Source organism: Apteryx mantelli, chromosome 3, assembly GCF_036417845.1.
Source record: "Apteryx mantelli isolate bAptMan1 chromosome 3, bAptMan1.hap1, whole genome shotgun sequence".
In the NCBI taxonomy this organism is placed as follows: domain Eukaryota; kingdom Metazoa; phylum Chordata; class Aves; order Apterygiformes; family Apterygidae; genus Apteryx; species Apteryx mantelli.
The window spans coordinates 57,865,442-57,884,309 of NC_089980.1; the positions used below are offsets into that span (position 1 = coordinate 57,865,442).

Below are 18,868 nucleotides of genomic sequence, written 5' to 3' on the forward strand. Positions count from 1 at the left end.
AGAATCGACTTTCATTTATTTGAACACTTCTTAACAGGTTGGATGGTTACTTTGTTTTACTTAATCTGTATTCATCTGAAATGTCTAAATGAACAGCTGGGAGAAAAATTATATCTGCTAAAGATTTAAGTGAAGGGTTGAAAAAGCTAATGACTCACATCTGAAATCTCAAAAATTCAACACTGCAGCACAACCCACCAAAGTTCTGCCTGTTACAGACTGAAATCACAAAGACATAAATCAGCCCAGCTGTGCTCAAAGCTCAGGGTTCATCAAAAGGTTCTTAAACCTCAAATATAATTCAGGTTTTGTATTTGCTAGGAAACCAAATCCAGGAGGAGACTCTTCTGGCTTCTTGTTCTATGACATCATTTTCATCATTCTCTAATATTTACACATTCTTGCAAAATAGGTCATGGAGCCTAAGTTCTCTGTTGCCTCTAACCAGTCCTACCACTTCTACGTTCATTCACTACTTGAATTTTCTGTTGTTTATTTTAACACCTGCCTTTCAGCTAATGCTTCCATAAGATAGGCAACAGATCTTATTTCCATTAGCAAGAACATGGATGTAAGACAAACATTTTAGTGAATTCTCTTGTTTTTTGAGAGCTTTACAACACTGTACCCAAAGGCCTGGATATCTGCAATTTTCAAGCTACTGCATTCATTAAGGGTTGTCAAATGCCTCTATTAGACATTAAAATACTGCTTCCAGGGCAGTTCTGCAAAACATGTCACTGGTGTTCTACAAAGCTTACTATACTTCCTAGAGATGATTTCACCTGTGTTTGGCAACCACAACATAGAGATTTAGGAGGGGAGACTTGGGGGGGGGTTGGGGGGAGGGGTTGTTTGGTTTTTTTTGCTAAAGCAATCTAAAAAATATTGCTCCTTATCAGCTCTACCCAGTTTACTACATACTTCTTCTATATCTGATACAGGAATTCAAAGGATTCAGAAAGTGCTATTGCTTTCTCACAGGGAAACTGAAGCTGCTAAAATTTGTTTTCATAAACTCAAAGAAGCTGATCCTCAGAAACACAATCAGTCTCTTACTTCAGCTAGAACTACGTATGTTTCAGTCTTCAGTAATCATAATGCTTTAAAAGGAAAACCTTTAACATCTTTTTTAAATTGTCAGAAACAGCTAGGATTAGGAAGGGTTAGGAAAGTCAAAGCCCATCTGGTAGGGTTAAATCCTGTGAGGGGTATGAAAGGCAAGAGAAGATCTTCTACAGGTATATAAGCAGCAAAAGGAAGACTGGGGAAAATGTGGACCCACTGCTGAATAGGGCAGCATGGTGACAAATTCACAGAAAAGGTGGAGGTACTCAATGCCTTCTTTGCCCTAGTCTTCACTGGCAAGACTTAGAATCTGAGATGTGTGGGAAAGTGTGGAGAAATGAAGATGTACCTTCAGTAGTGAAGAATCAAGTTAGGAAACATTTAAGCAAACTGGACATACACAAGTCCATGTGCACTGACTGGATGCACCCATGAGTGCTGAGGTAGCTGGCCAATGTCATTGCGAAGTCACTCTTCATCATCTTTGAAAGGTCATGGTGATCAGGAAAGGTTCCCGAGGACCAGAAGAAAGCAAATGTTACTCCTATCTTCAAGAAGGGCAGAAAGAAGAATGCAAGGAGCTACAGGCCAGTCACCCTCCCTAGATCCCTGGGAAGGCAATGGAGCAAATCCTCCTGGAAACCAATTTCAAATGCATGGAGGACAAGAAGGTGATTGGGAGTAGTCAGCACAGATTTACAAAGGGAAAGTCATGCTTGACCAATCTGAGCCTTCTATGATGAAATGATCAGCTCAGTGGATAAGCTGAAAGCAGTGGATATTGTTTATCTTGACCCTAGTAAGGCTTTCAACACTGTCTCCCAGAACATCCTCATAGACAAACTGATGAAGTACGGACTGGACAAATGGACAGTGAGATGGACTGAAACCTGGCTGGACTGCCAGGCTCAGAAGGTTGTGATCAGCAGCACAAAGTCCAGCAGGAGGCCACACACTGGTGGTGCACCCCAAGGATTGATATCGGGGCCAATACTGTTTAATATCTTCATTAATAACCTGGACAGAGTGCACCCTCAGGAAGTTTGCAAAACTGGGAGGAGTGGCTGACACACCAGATGATTGTGCTGCCATTCAGAGGGACCTCAACAGGCTGGAGAAATAGGCTGACAAGAATCTCATGAAGTTCAGCAAAGGGAAGTGCAGAGTACAGGCTGGTTGCCAACTAGCTGGAAGCAGCTTTGCACAAAAGGACCTGGGGGTCCTGGTGGACAAGTTCAACATGAGCAAACAATGTGCCCTTGCAGCAAAGAAGGCCAACAGCCTCCTGGGCTGCATTAGAAAGAGCTTTGCCAGCAGGTCAATGGAGATGATCCTTCCCCTCTACTTAGCACTGGTGAGGCTGCACCTCTAGTGCTGGGTCCAGCGCCCAGCTCCCCAGTACAAGGACACGGAGATACTAGAGCGGGTCCATGCAAGGGCCACAAAGATGTTTAAGGGACTGGAACATCTGACTTACAAGGAGAGGCTGAAAGAGCTGGGACTGTTCAGCCTAGAGGAGAAAAGGCTCAGGGGGGAATCTTATGAATCTGTATAAATGCCTGATGGCAGGACTAAAGAAGACAGTGCAAGACTCTTCTCAGTGGTGCCTAGTGACAGGACAAGAGGCAATGGGCACAAACCGAAACACATGAAATTCCACCTGAACATAAGAAAAACTTTCTTTACTGTGAGGGTGGTTGAACAGTTGAATAGATTGCCCAGAGAGGTTGTGGAGTCTCCATCCTTGGAGATATTCAAAACCCAACTGGACATGGCCCTTAGCAACCTGCTCTAGCTGATCCTGATTTGAGCAGAGGGGTTGGACTAGATGATCTCCAGAGGTTCCTTCCAACCTTCACTATTCTGTGAAATACATAATTTATCCTTGGCAAAGTATTGTTTTTAAACAGTGCTAGATACAAAGGGGGAAAATTCCCATCTAAAGTGAAAGCTTTTTTTAAAAAAATATGCTGAATTCTTTCCCTGTCTTTATGATATCTTCCTTAAACATGCATAAATGATTAATTTTCCTTGAGACTTCTACATCCTGGTTTAGGATGATTTATCAAAGCATATTTTTTATTATGCTTTCTTAGACCTTCAACGTTTTCTACAGTTCACCAAGCAGAAAAATGATGTATTATTTAGGGGACATAAAGTTCTAATGGTCCTAGATATCTCTACTCATGTGACAGTTTTGCACAGCAAACAGTTTTTAAGTCTTTGATAAAGAATTTAAATTGTCAGTATATTCAGTAAATTTAAACTACCACATTCCTCCTACTGTCAAGTGAAAGTGCAGAGCATGCATCCTTCATTCATATTTATTTTCTGTGGACACACAGTTTAGCATCTTAATCATGTTTACATCTTCTATAAGTTGTTAAAAGCCTCTATAGAACTCTGGCACATAGACTAGTATCCTATACATCCATAACACAGAAGAGGTAAAGACTTAATTTTTCAGGATTTCTTTTTTGTGTTTATTCTTACTTTACTGAATGTAAGCAATATTACAATCTGGAAGTTACTGGAAATTACAGTTAACATATATAAAAAAAAATTGAGGAGTCTGAAATACCACTAAAATGTGATCTCCTCTTCTCAGTTTGGTGGATTTCAATAATCTAGCTGGAGATTACCAGCTGAATTTAAAAGACACTGAATGTGATATGGAGACTATGCAATACCTTCAGCCTTTGGCAGCCTGTCTGTTCAGCATCTGTTGAGACTCCATGTGGGCAGACTCCTTGGTAGTACTGAGACTAAATAAAGTGTAAAAATTTAAATTTTCTTGCTAAGCTTGAATTTTTCTGGGTTTTAAGAGAGTGTGTGCACACATTGATTTTAAACAAAAACAGCTTTCCAGGATATCTTTATTTGCATCTGCCCTTATATTATGGGATTTCAAGATCATTGTTTAATGCAAGATATATAAGAGGGAGAAAATAGAATCAGTCCAAGACTCTGAAACCAGAACCTTGTAAGAATATATTCCTGGAACACAGTGTCTAGCACTTACAGTGAAGGTGTACAAAACAGGCATGTTATAAACAGCTGAGTAACAGGCTTCTGAAGCCTTACATTTTAAGCCAAATGTTAACCATCAGGCAGAAGTAAGTATGATGAGGATTATGACAATAAAAAGATGATAAAATGAACAGCCCTGGATCTGCTCCAGTGGCAGAGGCTGCTTCTGCCAACACTGTAGGCAACAGCCCAGGGAAGGAGCCTGTGGTACCATAAGAAACCATCTCCCATATTTCCTGAGGTGGACAAGAAAGAGATCAGAGCTTATCAGTGCAATCTGCAATGGCCAGATAGCTGAAATACAACAGATGGGAGCTGCACTGATCCAGCCTCTCCAGTGAAGCATTCATAGACTGGCTTACGCTCAGACTGTATCCTCCCAGAAATCTCCTTTACTAAAAGCGAACATAAAAAAATGCACAGAGAAAGTTGCGCTTTGAAGCATCAGATAGTGGAGATTTCTCTTTCAATGTCAGCACTACCAGACACAGAACATGCTTCTAACAGCATGAGTGTACATGAATACAGTTCTCAATGTATAGCAAGTTAGACTGACCAAGGGAATGGGTATATATTTTCCTGCATCCATGCATTTTTCCCATTCTAAAGAAAAAAGGAAAAAAAAATAGAGAAAATGCAATTTGGAAAGAGTGTCAGGGATGAAGTCTGAAGTAGAGATCAGTGGAAGAAAGGTGAATGAAAAATCAGTTAAACCAATATTAAAAGGAAACATGAACTGTACAATGCACAAGAGAGTTAAGGAGTCTACAGAAAACACCACTGGGATTATCCTGTCAAATATCAGATGTAGCCTTGGGTATTTTACTCAGCAGAAAGTGTCTTAACAGGGCTTATACACCAGATATCAAAAGTTGAGGAAACAGCTGTGAGCTAAGAGGGTACAGCTGATTAAGACATTGCATTTCAGTCTGCACGAATGGCAAGAAATGGATTAAAATATGAATTAATGACTTAGTGCCAGAAGCTTTGAAGTGAAACATTAGATTTAGAGTAGGAAAAAAGATCAGAAGGGGGAAGGAAACAGAGTGAGGTTTTTGTCTTATAAGTAAGTAGCACCTAAATGCCCTCGGACATGCAGACTAACCAAGAAGCCTGTTGTTTGTAGCCACAAAGGCAGTAAAAGGATTCAACAGGTTAACTGCTGGACTTCTACGAAGCACCAAAGTCAGCAGTAGCACTTTCTCATAAAATCAATGAAAATAAGATGACGTGTAATTTCTTCCCTGTCTGAGGGATTGTGTTGCAGACGCTGAAATCTTACAGAGTTAAGCCTGATCAGCACAGGTCTGGCAGGTTGTTACAAGCTGGCTCTCCTAGCTGGAGTTACTTTGATGTAAAGATCATCTTTCACAGATACATGACATAGGATACTATGGCAGAAATAAGTATATGGAAAGAGAAAAACTCTTACTAAAAATAAAAAGTTAAAAAATGTAGACTCATTAGGCTGGAAAATGTATTCTGGGAAAGAAGAAGAAGAAATATCAGACAGGGAAACTGTATCCGTAAGTGAGCTCAGCAGGGGTAAGAGTACTTAGGCAAATGAATTCAGTGTTAATGAAGGCAAATTTAACAAGCTCTTGTTCTTTGATTATTTTGCCTTATGCATGAAGACAAATTCAGAACCCTCAGAGAATTTGACTATCAGAAAATATATGGTGATTTCATATTTTAATATTGCTAATTAGTTCATCCACACACACAAATTAAGAGGCCATTAAACTGCCTGCCAGTAACATACAAGAGAGAGGAAAAGATAATAAGTTGTAGTCCTATAGATTAAAGGGTTAATGACACTGGATCTTAACATTCCCATCAGGGTCTGTGTGGTAGATGAGTGTGTAAGCAAATAGAGGCTCTTTCTTTAAGGCTTAAAGGAAGCTACACAGATTTGTCAAGAATCCAATTTTTTCCAAAGCCCAGAATTTAACAGGTATCTCTTCTCAATTGTGCTCTACAAATGAAAGAGTTGCTGTCAAGGAACCAGCATACCAGAGTTTGGCATACAGTGATCTCAGACATGCTGCTGGCTCCTCTACAGCCAGAAGCATCCACACTTGCACTGCTGAGTTTGCAGGACAACCTGCACTGATCGCTAGGAGAAGGCCAGCAAAGATGCTTATAGCTTAGAGGATCAGAACAGCACTTGCAGTCTTGGCATAAACTTTTTTCTTACGGCAGCCAGTTCAATCCTTGAAGTCCCCGTAGCCTAAAATTTACCCAGTATAAGCAAGGAGGTTCACACCTGAGACCAGCATGCTGAAATCCATCATTGCACATCCAAAAATTCATTATTACAGTACAGAAGAAACAGAAAAGATTGTCAGCTTGCTCCAAGCCAGCTGAGTATTGCAGACCTCTAGTGCCTGTGGTACAGTTGGCACAGTCTCAGAGAAGATAAACCTGTGGCAAGAGCCCCAGACCTAGTAGATGTGAATTCATATCTTTGGGGATTCAATAACCTAAGGCAGTCAAACACATAAAACCCTTCAGAGGTATAACACCCAAATATCTCTGAAGAGGATGGTGAACCTGCTCCATATATTTGTACTGAAAATTTGTTAGGAAATAATAGATAAGATTATTTTATCCAGCCAGAAAGAAGAGGTGCCTGTGCAGCATTAAGCATGTGGGCACGGTTTCTTTAACTGATGAGATCAGCTAAGAGAAAGGCCAGAGGAAACCTAGGAAGAGGCTTTCCAGTCAAGAGAGAAAGACAGACAGACATGTACACACACTTTAACAACACTTTTTATCTTCCAACAAAGATACTCCCATAGTATTAGATGATGGCTACAGTTTAAAGTTCTTGACCTGTGTTACAGGAGAAGGGCTGCTCCTGTCCCTTTATGAGCACAGAGATCTTTTCCATGGCTCAAATCTCTAAGAAAGGCATAGCTAGAGGAATGAAGCTGGTGAAAATGCACAGATTTCCCAGCAGTCCCATTCAAACAAGTTAGTTAATGCCCAGGCCCAAAACTCAACAAACTCCATGCCCATGCATGTTTTCGCGACAAGGATTCATCTGAACAACCAGACCACTATGAACAGTATAGTGATGACTACTTTGGTAGCAATTCACCACTGTTCTGAGCTGTTTTAAGAACTCAGCTATGTCCATCTCAAAGTTTGCAGGGCACCAGTTTCCCCTAAACTTGTGAGCCTTGATTTGCTGGGGAGCCACATGGCCTGACCGTTGGGTACCACCCTCTTTCAAGACATGATAATTCTTCCAGGGGATTGTTTTTTCCTTCTTGTGAGCATCCATTCACAGGCATGAGAGATACGCTTGTTTCCCTGTTGCCATGGACAATATTGTCTGGGAAGTCTGTGACTGCAGCCAGGTCTGTTTCTGACCTGGCTGGCATAATTTCTGTCGCAGACAAGCAACTACACACTACCTGCTGGATATTACAACCCAGGGAGAGTTGGCATTGGTTTGCACATGGCCAGATACAACATCACAGACAAAGAAAGGAGTGCATATGCCTCCTCTTTTGCACGTACAGTGCTGTCTTTGCTTCTTCAGCATAACATCATCACCATTCAAGGCTCCAAAAGCAGCTCAGGCAGACACTACAACCCCTCTTACAAGCAAGAGTTAGAGGATTCACAGCTGGCACAGGATGAAAAGCAAAGCTCCATCCTTAACAGAACACAGCTTGGCAGCTGGTGACAAGCCTTGTCCTGAGCATCTTTGTTAACACTCAGCCAGTTCTAAACCAATAACCTTGACGTCCAAATGATCTGCATTGGTTTTTCCATCATGCTAACCAATATCTGTTCATTCTTGACTTAATAACTGCTAAACATTCTCTAAAAGCAGCTCACACAGTTGCCAAGGAAGACTGTGCTGTCCTTTTTTTCTTTTTCTTTTCAATTGCATTGAAGAAAGATGGTCCTGGTAATCCATAACATGCACTTAACCATCCATATGGTTACATATAAGTATTTGTTCATATGTTAGAATTTTTCCTAAGTTAAGTATTGTATCAGTAGACATTACAGGGATGGAAGAATAGGCTGTCTTTTCTTCTTCCCCAAATAGTTTATTCTTTCCACGCCCCAAAACTTGATAATATTCCCACAGTTTTTATCCCATTACAGAAAAGTCTTAGAGATCTTCCTACTGCTAGAAGTCTAGGGAGAAATCCCTTAAGTCCTGTTATCTAAGTCCATCTTCCCTGTGCCTCTGAAGAATATATTCTCCATTATTTGTGGTTTTCCTTTTTCAGCTAATACGAACATCCTTATTAACCTTTGCACTGATATTATAGTATCTCCTAAGAAGTCCAGGGAGAAAAAGTGGCTCATCTGAAAATTTTAGATGGAGTAATAAAGACCAGCAAGACTGTCTTGATTATCCAGTCTGACTTCCTGTATAGTATACACCAGAGCATTACATCCACAATTCCTGAATGAGCTAGCATGTATTTTTAAAAGGCCATTCAACTCTGATTTTAAATCAGTATATACAATGTATATACTGTATATATGTATGTATAAATGTATATATGAGTATAGACAATGGGAGCTTTTGGACTGAAGAATCCCAGGCTGTAGCCAATGAGACAATCTGTGGGTGGCTATTTGGAAAGTCCTAGCACAAGAAAGATTGAGAAGTCCTGTTCCACTTGAATTGAAATTATTCCTAAAAAATAAATAACAAAGCCTTTTCTAAACATTTACCTTGCTCCTCTTCCATGGCAATTTGAAAGACAAAACAGCATACTCAGTGTATGCCTAATCACCTTTTAGCATTAAGATTTTACATTCTGCAACTTGATGAAATATAAACAGTTAATGATTTTAAAAAAGGAGCGAATTATTCGTGTGGCATTAATAAGACCTACGATGTTAAAATAGACCAAAAAATCCATGTTGATTAAAAAAGCCCCATGAATAGAACTGAACAGGTTCTCACACTCTGTCACCCCAGTGTGGGTGCTTGGCTATTTGCAAACAGAGATAAAAATCTGCGAGCAGTGATTCGGACTCCCATGCCTCAACTTGTTCAGGGAGCAATCACATTCATTCGGAGCCTCTGATTTGACTGAATTACATTAAATCAACAGCACAATGGGGAAAATGAGGGAAGCAAAATCAGAGAGATATTCAGAAATGTTCCACCCAACATTATTAGCAAAGTTTTATTCAACATAAACCTGCTTCAAGATTCACTAGCACACTTGTGAATGTCTGCTGAATTTAGATGGCTTTCCCCCCAGTGCCTGGCAGAAGAGAAAATAAATGCTTGTTGCAGCATTGCTTTGATAGCATGCAAATAATTTTTCATGGGGCAACTCTTCTTAAAAATTACCATCAGTATGACTAAGACACAGCACTTGTAGAGTTCCACTATCAGATGGTGGAAAGTTCAAACTTGCATGAGCAGATACTAACTACCATTGGGTAGTATTTCTGCATAGCCAAAGGGATGACAATAGAAACGCTTTGGGGTTTGTTTCTGTCTTTTTAAAAATAGTCACAAACACAAAAATGACTGAGTTCCAGATGGATAGAATCTGTGAAGATCCATAAAGCTTTCAGGAACACAGGTGGATGTAGCCTGCTTAGAGCCAATAATATGGAAAACAAACACTTCATCTTTATCCTCAAGTGAGCAAATCCTTTAAGAAAGTTCCATAATACTGACCTAATAAAAGTTCAGACCTTAATTAAAGAAAATTTATGTTCTTAATGATTTGAAATTAATAGGACTTTAATTGCTGTCATCTGCAATGCTATTTTTCATATTGGCTTTAATGATCATTGTGCAACTATGCATGTGCTTTTGTAATATAAATAATTCAACCATTTAATTTCAAATTTTTAAAATGGCACAAGGACAAGTCCACCTGATGAACTAATGACCTTCAAAATTTTAGATTTAATGAGCTATGCAAAAGATGACAGATTAATGTTAAAACTACACTTTCAAAATACATCTGTAGTACAAACTTTCAGCCCAGAACAGCAGCATTTATTCTAGCAAACATCACTACTTAGTTTGGCATGCATCCTTGATTATCTCAGTCTTATTCCAATCACTAGTCTTTCTACTCGAAGTAGTAAATCCAAACCATCTAAGTAACTTCAAAAAAGAATCATTAAAAAGTCTTTACATCTTTCTCTTCCAAAAACATGCAATAGTTCACATTGGTATTTTGTGATATGCTCACAAAGCCAACATTTCCACAGAATTAATGAATTACAAGACTCATTTCTCAGGTGCTAATTTTTTGATACTGTAAAGAGGTTTTTGGAGAATGAGCTTTAGGTCTTAATAAGTTATCATCTGGACATAGGATGTCCACTGACACATATCAACAGTCTTCTCAGAAAATGGAAATGCATCCCTTCCCCTAAGGAACATGGTAATGCAACGAATACTGAAAAACCTGCCACAATACAACTAACTTCTGCATCACCTAAGAGCTAATCTTTCGCTCCTCAGAGGTAAGAAGCTTGACAAATTATTCTAACACTATTTTGGGATCATAGAGTGTTGGTGGTGGGTGATAGGGTTTAAGGTAGGGCTTCTTTTCTTGCTCATTTTCTTCCCTTCTTCCCTCCAGACTCTGCCTCCTTACCCCAGTAGAGAGAGGTGGTGGCCGCACAGCAGCACTGCCAGGTCTGAAGGATGGTGGCTTGAAGCAGGTGAAGCTGCCACTGGACAGTTGTCCAAGAGTTTAGAGAAAAGAAAGGGCCCAACGTGCCTCACTGAGGTGCTGTTGTTCATCCCTTCCCTTCCTCCCTCACAGAAGCACAGAAATAAGTCAGGAAAAAAACATTTGAATTCTGGTTCACTGTTTGCCTCAATGATTGGGAACCGCCAAAATAACACCAATAACCTGGGCCTTTCCTTAACAAGGTTGAGACTTCAGCGGGGCATAGACAGCAGCGTAAACTGAAGCTGACCTCCTAGTATAGAAGGGCTAAACATCTCTATGCATATCACTGGGCATCTCCACAGCATATGCTACAGCCAGTAGGGAACATTTCTTTCTCCTCTCAGAGATGAAGTGATGCTAGCTGGGTCACACTCACACTTACAGTAGGGATATTTTAGCAAAGAACAACAACACCAAAAAGCACAAAAAAATCTCACCAGAGTTACCTCCATACAAAGCTGTACCATATGCCATGAAAATTGGGGAACCAAAAAGTTTAAAAACAAAACAAAACACAAGAGAATTAGTAAACACTCTAGGCAAGTCTTCAATACTTTCCGATGTTTTATCAAGGTACTGGTTAAATCTACGTGTTTCAGTGGAACAACACATAGAGTAGATTAGGATCTGATCTGACTGATGCAGAAAGGGTTTGTTAAAGTATATACAACTAGGAGAACACACGGAGTCCATAGCAACTGAGAATTAACAGTAAGAAACAGGAAGGAGCTCCAAGGTTAAGGTTAAGGGCAGCATAACAAGGATAACAGCCTGAAACTAGGAAAAGAAAAATGTAAGTCTGACATTAGGAACACATTTTTTATCAGGAGGATCATTAGATAATGGTATAATTTCCCAAAGGAAGTTGTTGAGTCAAACACTAGAGGCATTCAAAGGAAGCCTAGATAAAAAAACCCAGGCGACTGATCTGGAGGGCAGCCCTGCACTAATGACCCAAGAGGCTCTTTCCAGCACATTGAGGATTCTGCTCTTGAAAAACCACAATTCTGAACTTCCATAGCAATATGTGAGCAAAAAGTAAATACAAAATATAGTACAAAACAGAGAAGACATTTAACCGGAAAGTTGTTTTCAGTTTACAGATTTTTTCCTCTGTAATACTAATTATCTGTATCTATATATTAATTCATTATATGCAACAAATCCCACCACATATTTATCAATACAGTGACACTAAGAAAATAAATCAAAACTACAAAACATATTTTTCCAGAGAAACAACAGTAGCTATAAAACTTGCCTTGTGAAATACAATGGACATCATGAAGAAATCCATCAAGAAGTTTTCTGAAATGTCTTTGTAGTCAAATCGGAAGAAGATTACAGTAAAGCTCAAAGTAACAAACTGATTAATAGGATTACAGAATGAGGAGCGGAGAAGTTTCATCCCAGCAACTGTTATCAGGATAATATCACAACTGTGAGAAAGGCAGAAAGAAAAACCTAATCAAGTCAAAGTAATAAAACATGAAATTATGAAGCTGTTAAATATAAATAGCAGTACCAGATGTATTTTGGATTGCTAAATATATCTAATCTTACACAGCTTATTGATTTCTGATATTGATATTATGTTATGTTTTAATAATAATATTTATTTTACCCATCTGCAACTGCATAACCTTTCCTTGTCATTATCACATGCTTACAATCTGCAATAAAGAAATAAACCGTATTGTAAGAGTGGTATAGACTATTAAGAATCAAGGATGCAATAAAGAACTTTTTATATAGCTCTTAAAATACAATTTCAGTTTGGGAACTGACCTTAGCATGTCTATTAATATTTCCTTAATTTGAGAAAACAGCCTGAACCCACTCCATTTTTGTCTTTATTACTGGAATCTGCTATTGGTAACAGAGATTACAAAAACATTCTGGCTTTATCATGCATTATGCCACAATCCTGGATAGTAACATCCACAGATTAGGAGTGCTTGAAGCTCTTGTTGTTGTTTAGTTGAATGCTGTCTCTTCGGTATATTCATTTCTTCATCAGATGAAAATAAGTTATGCATTGCATCTATATGTGAGAAAATGTATGCAATCTTTGTTTTACTCTCCCTTAATATATTACAGAGAGTGAATTTAAACTGAGAACTCTAAATAATAAGTGCCACACAGAAAACCAACAAGCCCATCTCAAAAAAAAAAAAAGAAAAAGAAAAAGTGTTTGCTGCTACATCTCCAAGAACACAGTATGCCTCTTTAAACTTTCCAAAAATCTCTCCATCAACTATACAGGAAGGAAAAGTACAACTATACAAGAAGAAAAGATGGCAGGAATATTAGCCTTCCTTTACTTTAGAAAACTACTAGTCTCTGTAAACATATCTGTTCTCTGAGACTTGTAGTTGCTCACATATTTTAGTTTTAAGATAACTTTACAGAATTAGAAAGATGGTCTTGCTTAGACTGTAATTTTGATCTCTTGATAATTACAACCCATCTGGGGGGTTAAATCTTAGAAAGGGCTCAGACATGCACATTATTAACTTTTAGGTCACCAAGATAGACTCCAAATCCAGTGCCAGGCATGTTGACTCCTTCTTCAGTGTGAGGGAAGACCAGGCAGACTGCTGAGCAGGCAACTATCTAGAGCTAGTCAACAGGAAAGCCTCAGGATAGTGATGTGTCGGAAAATACTTCCACTTCTTAAATCACCCTGACCCAGGACTGCAGGTGAGGATTCTTTGCCCCCTCCAGCACAGCTATGTGCTTCTCATCATTCTTGCAGGGAACTGAGCTGGCTCTTTACTCTCAGAATAGCACTAGTGATGCCAAATGTTTCTGCAGCAGCCTACTGGTTAGAGCACTTGCCTGGAAAGAAAGGAATCCAAATCTAATCACTTCCCAGATCCAGAGGGACTCAGACTCTCATCTCACCCCTCTAAGGCACCCTCGACTCCTGTTGAATCTGTGCCAAGAGTTAAAGTTTCTTTTAGCCAGAGAGACAGAAGGTGATTCTACAGCCTTGCTGGTGGGCACTCCCCAGAGATGGGAGATGACACTGAGCTCCAGACTACGAACACCAGCATGGTTCTGTATTTTACTCAACAACCCCTAAAAAATACAGGAATAAGGTTAGGAGCAAGAATTAGAGCCCATGACTCCCATAAAAATTCCCTTGCCACCAAAGCAGGAGGAATCAAGAGCAAACAGTTCTTCCATAGCCTCTGTTTTCCTGGTAAATGCTTAACAGTTAGATTCTTGTTAAATGAAATGGGCAACACCTTCTTCTCCATCCAGGTCTTTAAAAAGAAGTAAATCAAATCAGAATTTTGTGGACGCAATACTATTCACACATTGGACATGCTGCAAGAACATCTCTCAGCTCAAAACCCTTGGGTTTCTGGGTCCTAGCCAGGACTGCTCATGGAGCAAATGCTTTATTCAACCTAGAAAGCTCTGAATATGTTCAGAAGTACACCTTGAGTCTCCAAATAACCATCAAGTCAATCTCAGAAATATTTAGTGATATTAGGCATCTCCAGGATTTTCTGGCAGTTGAACAGGAATGTCTGGATTGTGGTTTTGCACTTTAATGCCTAAGAACTATATTGAATCTATTCCTGAAAAGACAACAGACCTATTAGACATGTTCAAGTAACTCCCTGAAAATTGGGAGACAGATGATGTCTCTTAAATAATGTAAGAACACTCATTTTTTGGGAAGTGTGCTGTTTTTAATGTTGGTAACGACACACAGGGAGCTTAATCCATATTGAGTGACTCAATGAAACAGGCCAGGTATTCGCAAAATGCAGGGAGGGTTCTCCTCCACCCTGCTATGAACCAGGAGAATACCTGCTGCCCTGAGTAACACTTGACAGCTCAGAAAGCTCTGAACAAGCGTGAAAAGATCTCTAGGATATCCCGACTCAAACTGTGTTTTCATCATTTTAGTAAGTCTCACAGCCTGCACATTTCCAGGCTGATTTTGTGTGGCATTTATTCATTACTGTGTATCTCCCCTAATGAAGATGCAACTTTACTTGAGTACAGACCATTCTAAGGGATCACCAGGACATCACTGAATAAATGAAATGCCAAGTGCCCTTCTTTCTTACCTTGTCAAAGCTGTTCCTTTCAATCGCCCCCAGATTTCCAAATGGAAAACTTAGTAGCTGAGTTAAATAGATTCTGAAGTCATTAGAAGCCATTCCAGTGTGTCATGAACAAACTGGTTGGATCTCATATTCTTCATAAAGAAGAAAATTTTTGCAACATGGAGGAATTTCACAAGGAAAACTAACAGCAAAAGGAAGACTTTTTGCTTACTACGTCTGTTAACATCCACAACATCTCACACAAATGGATGCTATATAAAATAATGTTCACACAAGGTAACAGAAAATAATTTGCTCATTATCCCACTTCTTTAAAGGTATTGCCACACAAGATGCTTTTTCTGAGGCCTTAAACTCCCAGTAGACAGAGAGAGAGAGAGAAGAAAGGCTTATTTCCAAAGTCTTTGTGGTAGGTAACATGGGAAGCCATTTCAGGTTGTCAGCATGAGTCCCATTAATAACCAGCACATCAGTGCCTGGAATTTTCAAGTAAACTCCTGACTGAAGCAAGCCTTTCTCCCTCTCCAAGAAGCAAACTGCATCAGTCCTTTAAATCACAACAAGTTGAAACTGCTTAAAAAAAAAAAAAAAAAAAAAAAGCGGAGAAAAATTCCAAAATAAAATCATACACGTTACCTCAGACACTTTTCAAACACAGAAAGAAAGAACACCTTCCCTTCTCTAAGGGATGATATGGTCTGCTCCTTGGATGGTAAATAACTAGGGTATGTTCAAACAACAGCAAACGTGTATTTACATATTAAAGCAGTGAAAAGTACAACCCTCAGTAACATGGTATACAAAGGACCAAGAAGAATCCAGGGCCCCTTCATTTATTCCCAGTAGTTTTGTTGTGAAACAACTTAGCTCCTGATGCCTAGCAACAGTGCTTATTGGAAACCTATGCAGAATAGGAGATAGCAAAGCATCAGGAGAAAACAGTCTAGTAAGACTGTAACAATGAAGTAACACATGAGGTATAAATCACTTCTGTTTTCTCCTGTCTCGGTCCTCTTCTATTATTACCAGAGAGGACAGATCAGGAGAAAGCCAGTGTGGGGCAGAAAGGCAGGTTCTGAATCATAGTAAGAAAAAGGGTGTATCTTCATTTCAACCCACTGGTGCAGCTGTCACCTGGGTAAACATAGCCAAAGTAGATTTATACTTCAGTATAAATCAGTATACTTCAGATCAGTAGTAGTCTTGACACAGCAGCATTCACCCAAGGCTTGTTTGGGCTTTACAGTCTGCATTGAGCCACGGCTCCACCACTGTCAGTACTAAAGATATATAGGGTTAGTCTCTCTAAGCCACAGCACGTCTTTGACTGAAGTCTGGGCATACCTTAAGTGGAATTTCTCTGAACAGCATTCAGAAATTGTATTTTTATGGGCATGCTTAAAGGTAGTTTTAAATCCAAGATGATCACACAGACACAAGAGGGAAGGGGAAGAAAAGGATTGTTACGCTATTCCCCTAAAGGCTAAACAATCAGAGGCAGAAACAAATGTAATTACATTCTTTAATCTCAAGATTTTTGGGGGACTGACTCACTGCTTTTGAACACTTGAGGCAGGTGATAACTTTAAAGTGTAATCTAGCTTTGAAGAATGACTACGTATAAATACCACCTTCTAGCACCTTCTTAAGTCTACGCATTTGTTCCATGCATGTATTCAGTCACGTCTGCTAACTAGTGACAAATGAAGTTTTGATTACTTTTTAGTTCTGCCAGCCTTGCAAAACCAAATACAGCAATGAGTGTGACCTCAGTTTTACCCTGGACAACACACATAAGCTCCTAAACCACTTTGGCCCTATCATCTCCCAAGCGCCTGAGAGAAAAAGCTCAATAGGAAACTACACAGGTTATCTTTGAGTGACTGTTGAGAGTCTCTCTGGAGAAGCAGTTTTCTTGGATGAATACATGCAAAGTTGGCTAACACTCTCGTTCTAGCTTTAGCTCCTAAGAGCAGAGACCATCTTTTTCTTATATTTGTGTAGTCCTTAAAGCAGGAACCAGTGTTCTTCTTTAAGAGAGAAGAACAATTAAAACAACATGTGTTTTTTGACATCAAAGTTATTTTTTTGGTAGACTACTTAAAATAAAAATTCTAAATTGTTACTAATGCTGAGAATCCCCTCCTTCTCCCCACAGCAGTTTTTCCTGTTACTGGAACCTGAACACAGGCTGGTTTGGTTTTTTTTTGTTTTGTTTTGCTTCTCTTTTTAATCATCTGCATCACTGTCACTCTGATAAGACTGCAGCAACTCTGCACACTGGGGATCCTGCAATCTCTAAGCCTGCTGAATCTCTGCAGTAGGTAAGTCATTGACCAAAATGTTTACCATAAAAGGCAGTCTGCAAGGATCATACTGTGAATCCATGGATCAGCATCAACAGTTCTGCTTAATATCAGAGATATCAGCCTTTGGAAAAACTTATATCCCTATCTTTCTCAAGCCACTCTTAATGCAGGACTATCCACCATTCTACATTGTTGAATATTTTATCCAGTCTAGCCTTAAATGACTTGAATGGTGAAGCTTCTGATAACTCCTTTGGGAGACTACTCTGTAGTCCTAAAAATCCTCACTGTTAGAAAATGTTTCCTGATATCCAGCCTAGATTTCTCATTTTCATTTGATTAATTCTAGTTACCCCACTGTGTTTATGCCCATCAAACACCTGCAGACTGGCATACTGTGCCTTGCTTTTAATTGACATTTAGATATTCCATATACATCTATATATAGCTCTTTAATCTTTTAATTTCTCTCTCTCTTCAGTCATGTCTTAGCATGTGCTGAGGTAGTTTTGATTTTCTCTTTCAGCAGAGCTAATGATTATTGTATACTGAAGCAATAATGGCACAAAAGCAAATTGTGACAGACAGACTAAAGAAACAAATTTCATCTCTCAATCTTTAGTCTAAATCTAATAGTCTGCTACTCACATGCTGTGAGTTATGATCAACTTACTGTGTACCAAGCTTCTTGTATTTACTAATTGAGAAAGCATCAATGGTGAGGGCATTCAGTATAATAGCTGGATACAAGATGTATTTCTCAAAGCACTGAAGCCATACATAGAGCCTTTCAAACCACATCAGATGAGCAGCATCTGAAATAAAAATTGAGATAACAGACAATTCCATCACATTATCAGCATTTTTTTCACAGTAATACCGTAGAAGTAAAGAAATGAGTTAGCTCACACTAATAAATATAATCAACCAACTAATTTATGACACCTTATGGAATCCATAATTCTTTTGCAACAGAGAAATCAATTTGCTCTTTGAGTTTGGAGAGTATCTACTTTGTTTCTTAAAACTGCATTCAAGAAACACTCAGAAATGTTAAGAGATGACATATACTAAAATGGCAGATCCTACATAATCCAATTATTAATCACTTTAATTAAATAGCACCTTTAGTGCTTTAATGATTCTGGATAGGTCCTTTTCAGTTCTACAGTTGACCTGGTAGATGACCTGCAGAACCTCATTTGAACTCTGTGCCTCATCTTAAAGTGGCAAAATATTGCTCATTATCTTGTAAAGTATTATCAACCTCTGTAAAGGGAATGTCCTTTGAGATCTAAAGACTGAAAAACTAACAAGAACTAGACACAGTCACAGATGTTTCTCAAGACACCTTAAAAACAGTTGTTGTACAAAGTATCTGCCAGGATCACATCAATCACCAGTGAAAACCACGTTCTTCTGCAGTAGACTTTACTAACACCACCACTGTGCTCAATGCAAGTATTAAACAAAAACTGAATGCTTTATGCAATTAAATTGCTATGAGAACCTAGGTGAACTGAGTGCAGAAACATTTGTGTATTGAAAAAAGTAATGTCTTTATTCTTAATCGAGCTCAGCTAAACAAGTTTATCGGAAAAACAGCAAATACAAAACTTGATATTGACTCAGGGATAACAACTCCAGCTACTGAATCTCCAGTGCTCTTCCTTGC

At 39.0% G+C, this 18,868-nt stretch overlaps 1 protein-coding gene across 1 annotated transcript in view; it reads right to left on the reverse strand.

The window, feature by feature from the left end:
• Nucleotides 1–18,868, reverse strand: part of PCNX2 (pecanex 2) — a 166,267-nt gene that overhangs the window by 62,056 nt on the left and 85,343 nt on the right. The window contains exons 20-21 of the mRNA XM_067293462.1: nt 17,867–18,008; nt 12,055–12,232 (exon numbers count right to left, since the gene is read on the reverse strand). Of these exons, the coding sequence (XP_067149563.1) occupies nt 12,055–12,232; nt 17,867–18,008 (320 nt within the window). The remainder of the gene's footprint in view (nt 1–12,054; nt 12,233–17,866; nt 18,009–18,868) is intronic.